Source organism: Planococcus citri, chromosome 2 (genome assembly GCF_950023065.1).
Source record: "Planococcus citri chromosome 2, ihPlaCitr1.1, whole genome shotgun sequence".
Classification (NCBI taxonomy): Eukaryota; Metazoa; Arthropoda; class Insecta; order Hemiptera; family Pseudococcidae; genus Planococcus; species Planococcus citri.
Window position 1 is genome coordinate 66,485,198 of NC_088678.1, and position 18,454 is coordinate 66,503,651.

Below are 18,454 nucleotides of genomic sequence, written 5' to 3' on the forward strand. Positions count from 1 at the left end.
GTCACACACCTGTATGAGATTCGCATCGATCATCTAAGTAAATCGGGATCAATTTGTCAGCAGTCATTTTTTTTCGATGTTAAATACAGGAACAAATCGAAAGCCACGAATTATCAACGAGCTCCGAGGGTCCGACGGTACTGGGGTCGAAGGGGAACAAAATATAAAAAAAAGATCGACCACAATCCAGCCTACGCCATGTTCTAAACTATATGCGAGGTGAAACGAGGAAATGACGTCAACGACTCAAAATGACTATTTTGGGTTTTCTTGTAATTCGTAGTTATTTTCACCATTTTGAATAATGAGGTGCGACCGATTCAGGATACCATCAACTCATTTACAAACAAGATTAAACAATCTCTCAATGAAATATTTTTCAAAAAAAATGACGTTCAAAAATACGAACTCCTTTCTCACAAAGTGACCAAAAACTGATCGTTAGTCTCATTTCCTTATTCCACATCACATATCTCTGTCTAGAATTGTATTACAAGACGTTACCGGGGCAGTACTGATGTAAGACACTCACCGATTATTCGTATTCTCAATGTTCACATCGAAAATCAAGCGGAAACAAAAAAACAAAAAAAGTGGAAAAATACAGAATGAATAATCCAAGCACACGCGTCATAAAAATGTGAAATAACATTACAAAAAAATCGAGAAATTCATAGTAAAATCTGCCAAACATGTGTGGAAGAGTCGAAAATCTATATCAAAATCAGATAAGAACACCAAAAAAAAAAAAAAAAAAAAAAACCTCAAAATTATGCAAAATTTAAAGAAAATGCATTCGTAAAAAAATTGAGAATGCGAAAAATTTACGTTAAAAATGTCACAAATATATTTCAATTGCTAAAAAGTCCTCAAAACTAATGAAATGTCATCAAAACTTGGCAAAAATATGTATATGAAAAAAGTAGAAAGGAAATTTCATGAAAATTATCCAAAAATGCAAGAAGCAGCATTCAAAACTAGGACACAACAATGGTTCAAAAGTCGAATACAACGCTTCAAATTCACTAAAAAAAAATTACCCAAAGCGATAAAAGTTCAATATATTTGTCAAAAAAACAAGAAACGTGTCAAAAATCTCGAAAAAATCTGTAAAAATACCTAAAAAATGAAAAGATAGAATTTGCAGAAAAATCACCCAAAAACGAAAAAAAAAATGTCAGTGAAAATCTCGCAGAATGCGAAAAAAAAAAACAGAAAATGCGTTGAAATGATGTAAAAACACTCGAAAACAGGACTAAAATCACTGCGAAATTGCAAAAAAATATAGTGTGATGTTGGTAAAATATGCTGAAAATGGACGAAAAAATTTCGAAAAATACTTTTAAAAGATGAAGAAACACAAAAACAGCAATAAATTTTTTTAAAAATTGCCTCTTGCCAAAAATACATTAAACCACTAAAAACCAAAATTTCAGAAAATGCACGAAAAAAGTGTTGAAAAAGGGTTTAAAAATGGAAATGTTTATCGAGAAAACGAGAAATTTTTTTTTCAGATTTCAAACTTCCAAAACTAAAAATTTGAAAAAATCGAATCTTTTTTTTAAAAAACGGACATTTTGTTGCGTAAAAATTGCAAAGTGGTCTCAAAATTCTTCAAAAATTATTTCAATTCTCAGAACAATTCAATAATCAAGGATTATGATGTACTTATTTTGGAAAATCTTAGTGACCAGTGAATCACTCAAAAGACAATGAAATTTTAATCATAAAAAATAGTACCCACTACATCCAAATGACCATAATATATTGTACATGATCTTAAATATTTGAAAAAAAATTCAAGATTTTTGTAACATTCGTTGAAGTCATACTTAACCACCATCAAGACCTTCATTTTGTCAATTTTTTTGTGCAAATTTCAAAGTTTTAGGTCGATACTAGCCTCCACGAGGGTTGACAGTCTGAAATTTTTAGCGCGTTCATTTGAGCCCGTTTGACTATCATTTGGGCATCACTAATATGTACGAGTATGTTTACTCTTTCAAAATTGAAAAAAAAAATCACAAAAATGATGAACTCTGGCAAATGTAGGTACCTACACAGTGGAAATCATCAGGAAATCAATCCCAAGCCGAAAAGCATGCTTAGAAATCCGCCTCAAAATCATTGGAAAAATAATCCATCGAACAAAACTGAACTCAAAATGATCGAAAAATTCGTTTAAATTAAAACGAAAAAAAATCGGTGAAGTCGTGAAAAATCTACTGAAACAAAATTTTATAGTAAATCAATTCATAGCCAAAAACTCATTAAGAAAGTACCTATCTAAAATTTTGAATAGGTAGGTGCTCCAAAAATTCGTAAATCAATTCTAAACACATCACAACGACTCAAACTAATTCAATACATATGTAACGTTACAATAATCATCAAATCATCCGGTTAATATTTATAACTCGAAGTTCAAACTCAGAGAAATCTCGACTAGGCCAAATGGTTTCAAGGACATACTGGTTTAATGTCACAGTCGTGTCGTCGTAATCGTAGCATTACTAGCTCTCGTCGACAAATTAATAACGTTACGTTAGTGTTCAAAACAATTCGAAAAATGAATCGCGTGTATTTCGGTGTAGGTAGAGAAGAAAATCAAAAGAAACGTATAAAAACAGCAGCGCTGCTATTCACGTTATCAGGCATAAAATTAAGTACACATAACACAATGTGATAAAGAGCAAATAAAGCACAACTTGTCGCTCATCCTCTGTCTTATCTCGCGATTCGTTATTAACAGACTCGCGTTCGGATTAAGATAAAAACAACATCGTAATTTTATTCGTAGTGAGAATTTCGCGAAATTGAATCGAGTAAATGGTACATTTGCTTAGTTAAAAAACACCGTGTTTCAATTATTTAATGGTGAATAAGTTCGCGCTTAATCCAATTTAATATCAATGTACTTGAACAATCAGGGTCAGTGAGACATAGTTCAGATGTATGCACTTGTTTCAACATGAATTCCAATGTTGCCGCGGAAAGAAACGTGGACGAAGATCTCCTCAAAAACACTCGTATCAGGTTGATAACAATTAATTCAAAATTACATTTTTATACACTTTACTTTGCAATCATGCACGATAATGAACAATATTTCTCCAATTTTCACACCGATTATTTATTTTCTTTTTATAGTGACCATTTTCCAAGCACTAAGGCACCTCCATTATGGTTTTCGAAACGCTTCCTCGTAACTCTGCTGCTTTTCGTCAGCTCAGTTAATAAAAATTCGTTATCAGGCAAAATAAGCATAGCAATAGTGGAAATGACCTCCTCCAAAGAAATTAATCGAGACAACCAGACAATTACCCAGGTAACACATCAGCTTTTCAATTTCAAATGTCGTTTTCGTAAGTGTACTTTAATGAAGACCTTTTGTGAAACTCGCAAGTGGACTCTTTTAAGCCACCTGAATATGATTGGGATTCGAAAACTATCGGATTAATCGTAAGCTCGCCTTCGATAGGATACCTATGTATCTGTGTCGGTGGAATATTGTCAACCAGATTTGGAGGATCAGTTACCTATGGGATCAGTATGGCGATGTCTGGGATACTTTCATTGCTTGGACCTGCTAGTTTGTACGTTCACCTTTATGTGTTCGTGGCCAATCGAGTATTGAGCGGATTATTCGAGGTAATTGCCCAACTGTGGCTAATAAATCTAACATCGGAAAACCAATAGATCAATGCATAAACTAAGATAGCCCCGTCTTCAATGAAAAAAAAAGTCTCTTTAGGGTCTCTTGTGGATTCGCGAGAGACCCATTGCATGATTCACAGGGTGTTTCAGAATTCTACGTTCTTTGCTGAAGTCTCCTGTCAATTTGACGAGGCTCCAGCGATGACACAAAACACCAAAAAAAATTGCCAAATTTCAGTCTCTTGGGTCAGGTTAGAAGGGTGGAACATGAGTACATGACACAAGTTTCAAGAACTAAACCGAGCTAATCGAAAGCGCATTGTCCTAAAACTTCCGCAACCAAAATATCTGGAGCTAAATTGTTTTTGGCGAATTTTTGAAAATTGAAAAATTGAAAAAAAGAATGCTTCTAGGCAATTTTCAAATCTTTCCATAAACTGTTTTTTCTGAGAAAAATGAACAAATATGAACAATTTCTTCAATTCAAGAAATATCAATTTTATGCCATTCTGGAGCCTTCGGACGAGTTTTCAAATAACTTCAAAATTTAAAATCGCTCTGGAAGGGCCAAAAATGAACTTGAGCACTTAATAACTTTGGATGGGTGCTTATTGGACACGCTTTTGCGGGTTTCAAAAAATTACCGTTATTTTTTATTAATTTTCGAATTCCAGAAAAAATGAAAGAATCCAAATTTTTACTTGGAATTTCACGGTGAAATCGTAAAACGTCCGAGAAGGTGCCTAATAAACACTGATCAAAGTTCAAGGTGCTCGAGTTCATTTTTGGCCTTTTTAAAAAAATCGTCGGAGGCTGCAGAGTGACTTTAAAGTTGGAAGTTGGAACTAATAATACCTAGTTGTTGATGTGTAGGAGTAGGAGTTGAATTGAAGGATTCATTCACATAAATTCACTTTTCTTAGAAAAATTTATTCATTAAAAAAGTATCAAAATTGCCCTTGCAACTGGTTTCTCTGTTTTTTCATTTTTCAATTTTTCAAAAATTCATAAAAATGAATTTAAGAAACCTAAAATTTTGATTACGAGGCCCTAGAGTTTTAGAACATACGCTTGAAATCCCGCTTGTTCTCGTTTATTAAATGTACCCCAGTACAGCAAATCAGTCCCATAGTTAACCCAAATCAAAATGATTTAAAAAAAATGAAAACAAAACCATATTTCATATGAACATTATTGAATTCTTTCCCAACAACTTTAATCAATGTCACACTTTGATGATGATACAGGGCTTTGCATCAGCCAGCACCTCGGAAATATTCGCTCGTTGGGCCCCAGTTCAAGAACGATCCAGACTAACTTCTTATGGCACCAGTGGTACACATGTTGGAATAGCGCTGACCTATCCTATTTGCGGATACTTGATTAAAAAATGGGGATGGACAGCTCCTTTCTACGTTGAAGGTAAATCTGACCGTTGTATTTCAAAATCACTTCCAACAAAATAACATTTCAACTTCAAATTATCTCTTTCCTCTACAATTACAGGCGCAGTGAGCTTCATTTGGTCGCTTCTTTGGTTAATTTTCATCAAAAACGATCCATCAAAAGATAAACGTATTTCTAAACGAGAACTCGACTACATTCAGCAAGGAACTGGCAATGTTCGAAGAAGACATGTAATGATATCATAATTAACCACCTAAAATACCAGCACATTTTTTTCTCCGTCACAGTCCACACAAATGCATAAGATTGCAACCTTAAATCAACTAATCAGGAATTTTTCTTTACTTACAGGTCACCAGTCAATTCAGAAATATCTTCATATCACCAGTATTTTGGGCTCTATGCATAGGAAAAATGGCATACAGCTGGGTATTCACAATTTTACTAATCTGCTTACCTTTTTATGTTAAAGGTAAGGCACAAATATCTAATTGAAGGAAATCGCATACGAGTATTATTCATTATTAGAATAATTACACATTTTTGTGTTTGCTTTTGCATTAGATGATGTCATTTTATTGCAGATACTACTCACAGACCTACTGAAGAAGTAGGGTTACTTTCATCCATTCCTAATATGGTATCTATTGCAATGATACCAATCGCTGGCACGTTTATCGATTATTGGCAAAACCACAGCAAACTTGAAATCACTCAGGTGATAAAACAAACTCATTTGCATTTGGAAAATTCATCATGAGATGATCATCCTCGTACATGAAAATTTTTGCAGATACATAAGATACTGATGGGTATTGGATTTGTAGTAGGATCTCTTCTGTTGGTGACAGTTGCTCTGATATCCAACTTCACCGTTTCAATGGTGTGTTTCATTCTCATAAAAATCGTAGGATCGTTGAATGGTGTAATCGTCCAGTGAGTTCTGATTCTTTTTTCATCATAAATCATAATCCATCATGAAATATGGACTCGATAATGGAATGTAAAATACACACTTTCATAATGTTTACAGGGTAATAGTCTTGTACATGGCTCCCAACAATTCCAGTATCATCGCTGGCTTATCAGCATTTTGGTACAGAGTCAGTACAGTTCTCACACGTACTACACTTGGATACATGACCCCAAACCATGTGAGCAATTTTTAAATAGGTACCTTCATTTTACCTTAGCTAGATGACATTTGAATTTCTTGCGTATTTCAGAGCGTGCAAGAATGGAACCAGTTCTTCATTTTATCGGCGATAATTTTATTCCTGTCTGCGATAATATTTACATTATATGGCTCGAGTAAACCTCAACCGTGGTCATCGATACCAACTTCAAATGACGAAGATCAGAATCCATCGATTGAAAATAAAGACTGATGTAGAAAAATGATAGTTTCTATCTTATTTATTTGTTTTTCTATCAATTTTCTAAGCAAGAAACATGAAAACTAAAGCCAACAGCTTACCAAGATCACTGTGATCTGATCAAAAATTTATGGGCATAGAAATAATCAACGTTCAAAAATTGTGAAGGTACGCGATTTTAGAAGCATCTAACTTGAACTTAAAAAAATATCTTTTAATCATCCTTGAAATAAAATTATCTGAATCCACTCCACCTTAATGAGTACCTGAACGTAAAATGATCAAGTCTCTTCAAGTACCAGATTATCTATATCACGACAAAGTAGTAATTACAAAACGAGGAGATACGAGTAATTAGACAATTAACAGAGAAGTCACCTTGCCATTGTTTAGGGCATCCACTTATAAATTTGCACATTTTATGCATTCTGCAACCCAAACGAATTCAAACGGCAACACAATGTTCGAAAATCACAACGTTGTCACGAACTACAAACTTCCTATGGACTACAACGACTCACATTCCAAAAGTTTTCTCGTGGCTTTTCTTAGTTCATTTCAGTAATTTTAGGATTCTCATTTGCGTTGTGAAAGCTTGCAAGCAATAAATTATGTAATTTTGCATAGAAGAAAATATAAATTTCAATGATTCGAGGAAGCAATGTAAGAAAAGATCAGTGAAGGGGAGGAGAAGGAGTGAATTTCAAAATCTAAGCGTTTTGTGACAATAAAAAGTACCTAGGTATGCTTAATAGGTAGTGTTGTTTTTCTGGGAACATACTCGTAAGTATACTCATGGTATGGAATATTTTTTTTTGGAAATAACGCTTTGAATTAGTGGGCATTATAAGTACACAATTGAGTTCAAAACAAAAGAAAAAAAATTCTATTTTACCCCCAGGAGTCCTGTAAGGGTTTCAAAACTTTACTACTCCACAGCATTGAAAAATATTGCTCAGACTAAAAATATTAGAAAACTATTAGCTCGATATGAAAAATGTTTGAAATGAATGAGAAGAGTTTCAACCAACTTGGACTATACTTTTAGTGGAGAATAAAATGTAACTGAACACAAAAAATTTTCAAACCAGTATAAATTCTCATAACATTATGTTCTTATTTCATACAACTTGGAAACTTGAAACGAACGAGTACAACGTTTAACGTACCTATATGTATGTACTTGATTCAGCTGTCGTTTATCATTATTTATAGTGTGATTTACGTCATCGAAAAATCTGTTGGATGATGAAATAGCAAGCGGCAAACCAATTTTTATTTCGGTTTGATCAAAAAACTCTGAAGTTATTATTTCTTTGTTGAAAGTGAAGAAACGTGTACCTCTATCTAGCTATAATGCGAAGGTTGAGCTTTGTTCTGATTTTTTATTATTTAAGATCTGTTTACGTTTCAAATCCAGAAAACTCAGGTATTAAAGCTAGTCTCTAATACCTAGTACCTACATACCTACCTACTATGTACAAAGTTGCCCAAAAGTAAGTATTCTGATTTTCACATTTAAAAAAATTCAATTTTTTTGTAGGTAAAAAAAAATCAAGAATTACGCATCCTAGAAAAAAACGAATGACATTACGACAATTATAAATTCAATTCACTACAATAGAATGCTTTGTTCTGCCTCCAGATCAATTTTAATGAAACTCATTTTTCAAATTTTTGAAAAATTTGCAAACTGAGTTTCATTAAAATTTGATCTGGAAAAGGAATGAAGCATTCTATACAAAACTAAAAGTTTTTGAAATTTGAAAATCAGAATACTAACTTTTATGCTACTATGTATTTGATCTGGGCAATGAGTTTAATGTAACCATATTACCTATTCCTACCTTTATAGAAACATTTTATTACTTTTTACAAAGGGCTGCCGAAGAGAAAGCCAGTAAGATTTTCAAGTTTCAAGTTTTTTTATTTCAAGTGAAAGATTAATAATTCTGACACAGCAAATATACGATTCATTTAAACAGTTGAATCACTAGTCGAAATCGAATCTAGCGAAGCCTTGCCCATAGTGCTCTATGATGTAGAGCTCATGCCACAACCTCAGCCACCAGAAAGAGTAGACAGTGTTGTCATAGAGAATGGACGATTAGTGGGTGGAACGCAATTTGGGAGCATTTATGCAGGACAGCAGAGTTTCTATTGCCCGGTCATGAACTCCTTACAAAACTGTTTAATTCGAACAGATTTCCAAACAGGGGAACCACTACAGTGTGCTCAACAAGCATTGCCTACTTTGAATGAACGCAGCGATCGGAAAAACAGTTCTAGATGTGGTTTAAATAAGGTTGGCACTCTCTACCATTTTACATATGAAGTGAGTTGAAGTATTCAAGTAGGTCTACCTATTTATCAATCACCATGTTGAGAATTGTTTCATTATTTTCTACTTGATATATTTTGATTGCAGCTTTGCAATAGTTTTGATGTGAGTATTTGATGAAAGCATGCAGTTGTACAGAATCACTATGATGTTTTTAAATAATTATTATATTGTGTAAAATGTGTTTTAAATAGGTAATTACCATGTTTGAAGTGTGTTTTTAAATAATTATCATGTTTAAAATATGCCTAGTTGAATGAATATCCTTTGCAACCAATGCAACCATTATCAGTTTATACATTGTGCTTTGATTTGAATGAGGACAAAGTACTGTTCACAAGTCATCGTATTTTATTTGCACCCTTGATAAGCTCAAAAGCATTGAAACAAGAGAACAAGGTGGTTTTCCCAATAACAAGTATCGACAAATTCATTCCATATAATTATGATGAGCTGAAAGCTGCTTTAATAGAGGTACAAAATGTTAAATGTATTATAAGTATTTTCAAATTATCAGTTTACCTGTCTTTAACTAAGTTTATTCTGTTCATTGTTCAATATAGGAATCAAATTCCCAAATTCTTGTGAAAAAATCTGCTTATAGAACACAAAAACTAGTTCCATCAGAAGACATGGTATTTGCATTATGGAGGCAACCCACATTTCAATTTTTGAACTTGGAATTACAACATGTGGATTTATTTGAGCTTTGGAATGAGGTTAATGGTATTATTAGAAGTTATGCTGATACAATGTTCACTAATAACAGGAGTTGGACTTATGTGATGGCCTCTGTGTTTGATTTGCCTTCCAAGCTAATAGATCTCAATGGTCAAAAGCCAAATATTTGGGCTAAAATAATCCTTTCCATGAAATCTAACCAAAATAAGAAACCTATGCGTGCTGCAGTCATTCTAATGGAAAATTTCATCCATACTACAAATACTATATCTTTGAAGAGAGAACTTGAAATTAGTGAATATTGCAAAGAAGATTCGTGCGATGATAATTTGCTTAAGACATTTCAAAATTTTGAAGGTCATTTACATTGTTGTTCTTTAACCGAAAAAATGAAGGAGATGTTTGATTTGCAGGAATTTCATATTGACAACAAATCAATGTTATATATTCCTGGTTTGAATAAAATTTTTGAACCAATGGATGTTGTTGAAATTATTGATTGAATAACATCTCAATTAATTTCATAATGATATATTGCTTATTCCCAGTAATTTTCAAAACAATATGATTTTCATAAGTACCTATTTGGTATTATTTCACCAGAATTGTTCATTACATTCTCTTTCTTGTCCTATAACATTTCATTTGTTCGCTTATTAATTAATTTAATGTGGGTATTATTTATTTTTAGTTGAAATATTTTAATTTCATATAAAAAAGTTGATTTATAACAATAATTAAAAGTTGATACTTTATTTAATTTTTGAAATAAAATTTTCCAACTTAATTGAACCGAATTAGTTTTTACAATAAAATTTGTTATTTTGATTCACCAATTCAAAATGAGCTTCTAGAATCCGACTCATTTTGAGAGCTAATTTTTTTCTCTTTTGTTATTACTTATTATGTTTTTTTGTTTTTAGTTTTGTAATTCATTCACTCAGTTGATTATCTATTTTCACAATCTTGTTCAGTATCCAATTTATGTATTTGCCCAGCTTTGAGGTTCACTAGATGAAAAAATGAGGAACAAATAGCCCCAAGATGTAAGATAAAACCTATGGTGCAATAACATACACTCCACTGAGATGAATTCTTGCAAAAAAAAAAAAAACAGAAAATGTGTGAATCAGATTCTGTGAAGTGATACTTGCTTCAGATAATCAGATGATTAATCACTATATAGCCAATCAGTATGGGCTTTACAATTCCTCTGAGATGAAAGAACATAGCCACAAGTCCATTCTTATAATATTTGTAACCAAAAATTAATACCTTAATTTTTTTATGTAAAATAATTGTTCAACTCAATTTAATTAATTAGTTTCTAAGACAATTTTTTATTTTGATTCTTCAATTCAATTTAGGTAAGCTCCTGGAATCAGGCTCATTTTTAGATCTAATTTTTGTCTCATTATTATCATTATTATGAATTTTTTTTTTTTTTTTTGTAATAATTCATTCACTCAGTTGATTATCTATTTTCACAATCTTGTTCACTATCTGACTTATTTTCCCAGTTTTCAGGTTCACTAGATGAAAAAATGAGGAACAAAATAGCACCAACAAGTAAGATCAAACCCACAGTGCAATAACATACACTCCATTGAGATGAACTCTGCCAAAAAAACAGAAAACTTATGAATCAGATTTATAATTCTGTGAAGTGAAAGCTGCTCAAGGAGGTACTCACATGATCAGTCACTATGAAGCCAATCAGTATGGGATTTACAATTCCACTGAGATGAAAGAACATTGCCACAAATCCATTCACCAGACTAGCGCATTGGGGTGCTAAGAAATTGGACATTGATCTATAGGGAGTAATATTGTAATCAAAAATTTAGTTGAATCTCAGTTTGATTGGAGATGATTGATGAATTATGATGTGTAGTTGATAGACCATAAGTACATTTGTGACTTACATAGTGACAACAAAGCTTGTAGTTAGAATAATTTTGAAAATAGTCAAGCATATGATAGACATCATGAATATGGAAGAATAATAGGCAATCAGGAATAACAGAAAAGATCCGCCAACAAATCCTATGCTGATGAACAACTTGTGAACCTGAAATGTGCTGTAATGTTTTGAGATTTGACTGATAAGTCAATAAGAGGCTTTCTGAAGGAAATTGTGTAAGTACCTGTGTCAAAGTCAATAAGTCATGATTTCGTAGAGTGTCAATGGCATAGCCTACTAATGGTAGGGCAAATACAGATACTGTGATGGGAATGGATGCGAGAATACCAATATTTTGGATTCCAGCATTGATTGTATCTGTTCAACAAAATAAAGTGGTTAATTTTGTTGTTTGTGCAATTAATATTTGATTGGTTACCTAATTCAGTAGATTTATAAATTTTAATGCAGGTATTTCTGTTCTACTTTCTCACAAATTTTTGTTGATACCTTTTATATAAGTTGGCAGGTATGTTACAGCAATGGTGTGTCCAGCCTTATAAGCAAATTTGGCACCACCCAGTGCCAAGACATGTTTGGATGTGATAATATTTTTAAAAAGTGACAAAACCTGTGTACAAAAGACATTAATATATTAGATCGAAGTTCAAACCTTCGTTTGAACACGTGGAATTGCACATTACTCCATACACTTGAGGGCTTCCCCAATTGTTCCTGATTCTGCTTTATATAAGTTAGCTCTTTTTTGGAAATCCACTTAGCTGATGATGGTTCATTGGGGATCATTATAGACCAACATAGAGAGGCAGCAAAGCAAGCTCCTCCTGAAATGAAATTCGTCGGGCATTTTACTTAAATGATCAGCTCTGTCAGGATCTCTGCTATCACCTGTGGGTTAAACAATCTCTACAAGAGGAAAGCAATACACCCAGAGGCTTCACGCTCACTAGAATGTAGTGGCATCAGTATTACTTGATATGTTATACTGAATGAGCATGCCAAAATACAGCAAACTGTCAAAATATTAGGAACCCCAGTGCATTTTTCCAATTTTTGATGGATTTTTAAAATTGAAGAAGAACCAAAACTGTGTGAAAATTGAAATTCTACTCAATCAACTTGGAAAGCTGAAATTTAGTATACTTACAACTACTCCATTTTCAACTCCCTGAATCAATTGTAAATGGTTCCAAACAATTTTGAGTAGTTCTAGACCTTCCAGAAAATTTCTGAAGTTGAACTTTTTTTATAACACAATAATTTTACCAAACTTCACATCCTAATTTCAATAATATTACATTCAACTGGATTTCAAATTACAAAAAGCTGCAGGATGCTTCAGAACTACTCAAACTGATTCTAAACTGTTTTCAACCAATCTGCAGGCTGGGGGTGAGTTGAAAATAGGGTACAGTTCATATCATATCTCAGCATTTGAGTCAATTTTGTAACATCCTGATTTTCTTCACATTTTAGGCTCAACAATTTTCAAAAATTCACCAAAACTTGAAAAAATGTACTTTCTTTCTAAAATGTTGGCTGGTGGTGCACTCCTGTATGCTCTTTCAACTTAGCTTCACCTTGTTCAAAAATTTTGTTAGTGAGGATGACTCCCTTTTATAGGATTATTTTATGGATAAATACTTCGATATGTGACATAGAAAATGGACCTGTGAAATAGAACGCTGCTGGCCAACCAAACTGATGTATTAAAAATCCACAGAGCGGATATGTTATTATTGAACTGGCATATATTCCACTAAATCCGATTGATATAAGTTTAGACCTATCTTGCATTGGCGACCATTGACTCCAGAATTCTGAAATACTCACGTACACGAATACCTGATAGGATAGACGGATTTGCAATGAAAAGTAATGAGTTAGCATTCTAAATAAATTTTTAAAAGGTTAAGTTGATACAAAACGTACATGGCAAACACCTGCCACAGCTTGGACAACAAAAAATAAATAAAAACTGTACCGCACCAAAACTGGTCCGAGAATTGTTAAAATCGAAGGGGTTAATGTACACATGGATATCATTGTTGAGCCTCCGAATTTCCAAGCCAAGTATCCTCCTAACATGGAAAACAATCCACCATACGAATCAGCACTGAGAACTATACCTTTCTCATAGGAATTCCAGTTGAATTCAGGGGCCTAAAAATGTTCAGAAATGCATTTTTTTCATTTTTTGAAATTTGTGTTGAATAATGTAGATGAAATCATAAAAATGCAGATGAAAGTAGTCAATGTGCTTACATGTGTGATGGTTTGATTACCTATCATTTCTGTTTTGCTGCTGGTCATCTCGACAATGGTCATATGTATGTTGGCTGATAATGATGTAGCGCATAATTTGACAAGAAATAAGAGAAAAGCCACAAAAAAACGTTTAGAATGACAAAGTTGTGCTTTTTGTATCATAGTATACACGTCAAAATTCACTCAATTTGCTGTTCAACCCATAAAATGTGTGATTGATATGTACAGCAAACACACAAAACAATTGTAAAGTGGCTGAATTATTTATTGCTCAAAGTATTTCATTATCACATACCTAAACTCTTTATCTTTTTGTGACAGTATTAAAACATTTAATTCAGTAAGTATGTACTTGTAGACAGGTTTGATTAAATTATGTGTACCTACGCATATTAACAAAATTATGTGTAATTGTACATGCAATAATAAGTAGTTCAAAAAATGGTATGGATACAAATAGCTTCAGCATTTATGAGGAATTAAAAATGTTCAACATTTTTTTGCTGGATCTCAATGAAAAGATTATCATTTCAATGTCCAACAGCTATGAAAATGAAGGAAGTCAGTTTTCAAATTGGTATTAATACTATACATATTATTCAGTTACAAGTATTAGTGGGTGGATACTGGATACCTGTCAAGTGTTCTCAAGTTTTTTTTTTTAATTTTATCATCATTAATTGATTTAAGATGATTTAATAATTAATTAATATATTTAATGGTGGACACTGTACACAGTACACTGGAACAAATATGTAAGCCTCTGATATCAAGTCATTCAGATTACTAAGCAAATATGAGAATTGCTAACCCTGACAATCTGTATCAAGTTAATATAAGGTGCACCGGGGGAAGTCAGAACGTTTTTTCACAATTTCAACTTTGATCAGCTGTTACTCTCGTACTAATGAACCAATATGGCTGAAATTTGGTATGTAGGTTCCCATAAGGGTTCTTAACCTATGGTAAAAATTTCGGCGCGATTGTCGCAGTAGCTTTCGCACAATCGAATAAAATGTAACTTGTTCTGACTTACCCCAAAGTGGGGTAAGTCAGAAAATCTACAAAATTAATTGGTATTATTAGGATTCGACCCTGATCGATGCGCAATATGTCGAATAACACGTTTTCGAGGTCGTAGAATCCAAATCTGGAGTTATTTTTTTTGTAGGAGTGGGGAGTAAGGCGTGGGGAGGGGGCAATTCCAAATTTTTCGTACATTATTGTGTAATATGTCGATTGATATGTTTTCAAGGTCGTAGAATCCGAATCTGCAGTTATTTTTTTTGTTAGGAGTGGGGAGTGAGGCGTGGGGAGAGGGAAAATTTCGAATTTTTCGTACATTATTGTGTAATATGTCGAATAATATGTTTTCGAAATCGTAGAATCCGAATTTGGAGTAATTTTTTTTTGTAGGAGTGGGGGGTGAGGCGTGGGGAAAGGGAAAATTTCAAATTTCTCCTACATTATCGTGTTATATGTCGAATAATATATTTTCTAGGTAGTAGAATTCGAATCTGGAGTTAATTTTTTTTGTAGGAGAGGGAAGTGAGGCGTGGGGAGAGGTAATATATCAAATTTTTCCTACACTATCGTGTAATATGTTGAATAATATGTTCTCGAGGTCGTAGAATTCGAATCTGGAGATAGTTTTTTTGTAGGGGTGGGAGGTGAGTCAAGGGGAGAGAGAGTAAATTACAAATTTTGCCTATATTAATGTGTAATATGTCGATTGATATGTTTTTGAGGTCGTATAATTTGAATCTGGGGTTATTTTTTCGCAGGGGTATGAGGCGAGGCAAGGGGAGAGGAGAAATTTCAAATTTTGCCTATAATATTGTGTAACATGTTGGTTGATATGTGTTCAAGGTCGCAGAATTCGAATCTTGAGCTAGTTTTTAGGGTCGAGTGCTATTCAAGTATCACCGTTTGCGGAGAGGGCCCCACCCATGCGAACCTACGACTCACCTTCCATCTTCACCATAAAAAATGACTCCGGATTCGAATTCTACGACCTCGAAAATATATTATTCGACATATAACACGATAATAAGGGAGAAATTTTAAATTTTCCCTTTCCCCACGCCTCACCCTCCACTCCTACAAAAAAAATTACTCCAAATTCGGATTCTACGATTTCGAAAACATATTATTCGACATATTACACAATAATGTACGAAAAATACGAAATTTTCCCTCTCCCCACGCCTCACCCCCCACTCCTACAAAAAAAAAATAACTGCAGATTCGGATTCTACGACCTCGAAAACATATCAATCGACATATTACACAATAATGTACGAAAAATTTAGAATTTCCCCCTCCCCACGCCTCACCCCCAACTCCTACAAAAAAAATAACTCCAGATTTGGATTCTACGACCTCGAAAACATATTATTCTACGTATTACACATCGATGAAGTCGAATCCTAATTATCAATGTTCACTTTTCTGACTTACCCCCTAGCACTAATTTAGGGGGTGAGTCAGAAAAAGCGATATAAATAATGAATAATTGAAAATTAACAAAAATTGAATACTTGGGGTTTTACATTATTGTTTTAGGAATACTTTCACTTATAATATCACTTTTACTGATCATTTCTTCTGAGGTAAAAAGCAGTTTGAAAAACACTGATTACAATTTGAAATCAAATTCAAAACAGCAACTAAAAATGAACCAATGAAAAGCCTGTAAAATGAAACTGGGTCGCGAAATTTTTTATGCTGTGATGAAGTAGGGGTAGTACCCTCAAGTTACCCCTGGGTAGCGCTTCGGCAGATATAAGCCTCTAAGAGCTACAGCAGTTTTTCTGACTTACCCCGAATTCGGACTTCCCCCGGTGCACCTTACTTAAGCACTTCCTTCTACAATAATTTACCTAATGTTACTTAGAATTAGAGTAAGGTTGTCTCTGTCATATGCCAATTAGAATTGAGTTGAAATCATTTTTATTATACCTACTTTACTTTGAATTAAAACATTAAATTGATCATCTGAACATGGTGTAATTTTCTCTTATGGATTTCGAAAAAACAAAAATATGTACTTCCTTCCTATGTGTTCATTTATCTGTTTTTTAAGATTATTGAAGGCAATTATGATGATATCATCTCAAAATCAATTTAAAAGCTTACAGAAGATAAAAATGAAGCAATAAGAAAAGAATTAAACCATATTCTGGAAATGCAAACAGACGTTTTTTAGCTCCAGTGAAAAATTTTGATTTTTGCATATAGGAGCTTTTCAAACTCAGGCAACCGACGATATGCCAAATGATACTTCTACGTACATGTCATTTTCAAGCTCACAAATTACAAATAGATTGAAGTGAGTGAAGAAGGGGAGGTAGTGATAATCTTTTTTATAGGTACAAGTATCAATTTTATTACAAACTCATGCATACATCATAATGCAATAAAATCACACTTTTCTAGCGAATCTCAGAAACTTTTCATGAACCCAGGCCCACTTGTGATGACAATGAACATGATTTCAGTACCAATTTCAGCGCCAAGGTGCGCCTACAATTTCAGTTGAATTATACAGTAAAACATCATTACAAAATAAATAGGTACATTTTGGAACTATTCCACATTCAATACAGAATTCAATACAATTGACCTTTACTCCGATTTTTCACTTCAATTAGTAGTCAACAATAATTGTGGGCACACTTGGGACACAAAAAGTAACAATGAAATCGTGTTCAGCATCATCACAAGTACCTAATCCTAGGTTTATGAAAAGTAGCTAAGAATAGACAGGAAAAATAGATTTATAATGCATTATGAATGCGCGAATTTTCAAAAAAATAAATAGATGAAGCAGGGATTCAGGAAACATGCTAAGTGCCCTAAACCTGTTTTCGAGATATTCGCGTTTAAAGGTGGGTAACCGTGATTGTGACGTCATATTGGTGTGTGGCTATGAACACCAAGGCACATAGCATACTTTCACCTATTTTTCGCCAACCTATGAAAAAATTAGCCAGATTTTCGATTTTTTAAACTGAACAATTCACGTATAGAAAAATACCCTTTTTTGCATTTGAACCTGCTTCTATTTGTTAATACGGAAATTACTCGAAATTTTGATCGAGGACATAGGTATTTGAGGTAAGGAAAATGATCTACATAAAAAACTCTACAAGATGGAGTTGGTTTGAAAGTTTGCCGCGCCATAGAAAAAAACTTACAAAAGCTCAAAGTTGAAAGACTCTTGAAAAAAAATGGTTTTTTCGTGTTTTTTGTAGCTAAATGCAATTTACTCGAAATTTTGATCGAGGACATAGGTATTTGAGGTAAGGAAAATGATCTACGTAAAAAACTCTACAAGATGGAGTTGGTTTGAAAGTTTGCCGCGCCACAGAAAAAAACTTATAAAAGCTCAAAGTTGAAAGACTCTTGAAAAAATGTGGTTTTTTCGTGTTGTTTTGTAGTTAAATACAATTTACCAGAAATTTTGATCGAGGACATAGGTATTTGAGGTGAGGGAGTTGGTTTTAATTTTAAAAGCTCGAAATTCGACAATACTAAAAAAACATGAAAACCAGTATGTCCTCGATCAAAATTTCAAGTACATGTGTAAATTGTATTTAACTACATACAAAAAAACATGAAAAAACCATGTTTTTTCAAGAGTTTTGCAACTTTGAGCTTTTATAAGTTTTTTTCTATGGCGCGACAAACTTTCAAACAACCTCAATCTTGTTCAGAATTTAAGGTAGATCATTTTCCTTACCTCAAATACTTATGTCCTCGATCAAAATTTCGAGTAAATTGCATTTAACTACAAGA

The 18,454-nt window shown here is 33.2% G+C and overlaps 3 protein-coding genes across 7 annotated transcripts; 2 read left to right on the forward strand and 1 right to left on the reverse strand.

The window, feature by feature from the left end:
- Positions 1–2,515: 2,515 nt before the first annotated feature.
- Positions 2,516–6,463, forward strand: LOC135837218 (vesicular glutamate transporter 2-like). Of its 3 annotated transcripts, XM_065352422.1 has the most exons (10): positions 2,516–3,036; positions 3,151–3,328; positions 3,421–3,651; positions 4,905–5,079; positions 5,164–5,294; positions 5,416–5,536; positions 5,649–5,782; positions 5,858–6,000; positions 6,098–6,218; positions 6,291–6,463. In XM_065352422.1, exons 1-10 carry the CDS (start codon positions 2,972–2,974, stop codon positions 6,450–6,452), a joined length of 1,461 nt encoding a protein of 486 aa, XP_065208494.1. In that variant the 5' UTR covers positions 2,516–2,971; the 3' UTR covers positions 6,453–6,463. The 3 variants fall into 3 exon arrangements, with proteins under 3 accessions (XP_065208494.1, XP_065208495.1, XP_065208496.1); XM_065352423.1 differs by lacking the exon at positions 2,516–3,036 and having other exon boundaries at positions 3,187–3,328; positions 3,407–3,651; XM_065352424.1 differs by lacking the exon at positions 2,516–3,036 and having other exon boundaries at positions 3,194–3,328; positions 3,482–3,651.
- A 1,197-nt stretch (positions 6,464–7,660) lies between these two features.
- Positions 7,661–9,965, forward strand: LOC135837220 (uncharacterized). 2 transcript variants are annotated; one of them, XM_065352426.1, is made up of 6 exons: positions 7,661–7,869; positions 8,296–8,340; positions 8,426–8,775; positions 8,869–8,886; positions 9,034–9,255; positions 9,345–9,965. In XM_065352426.1, exons 1-6 carry the CDS (start codon positions 7,797–7,799, stop codon positions 9,963–9,965), a joined length of 1,329 nt encoding a protein of 442 aa, XP_065208498.1. In that variant the 5' UTR covers positions 7,661–7,796. The 2 variants fall into 2 exon arrangements, with proteins under 2 accessions (XP_065208498.1, XP_065208499.1); XM_065352427.1 differs by lacking the exon at positions 8,296–8,340 and having other exon boundaries at positions 7,662–7,869.
- An 887-nt stretch (positions 9,966–10,852) lies between these two features.
- On the reverse strand, positions 10,853–13,900 carry LOC135837219 (sialin-like). Of its 2 annotated transcripts, none has more exons than XR_010557155.1 (9): positions 13,652–13,900; positions 13,319–13,549; positions 13,057–13,231; positions 12,077–12,210; positions 11,876–11,996; positions 11,610–11,743; positions 11,388–11,543; positions 11,156–11,276; positions 10,853–11,080 (listed from the first exon to the last, which is right to left on the reverse strand). XR_010557155.1 is itself a non-coding variant. In XM_065352425.1 (9 exons), exons 1-9 carry the CDS (start codon positions 13,814–13,816, stop codon positions 10,937–10,939), a joined length of 1,371 nt encoding a protein of 456 aa, XP_065208497.1. In that variant the 5' UTR covers positions 13,817–13,900; the 3' UTR covers positions 10,853–10,936. The 2 variants fall into 2 exon arrangements, 1 of the variants encoding a protein (XP_065208497.1); XM_065352425.1 differs by having other exon boundaries at positions 11,388–11,533.
- Positions 13,901–18,454: the final 4,554 nt, after the last annotated feature.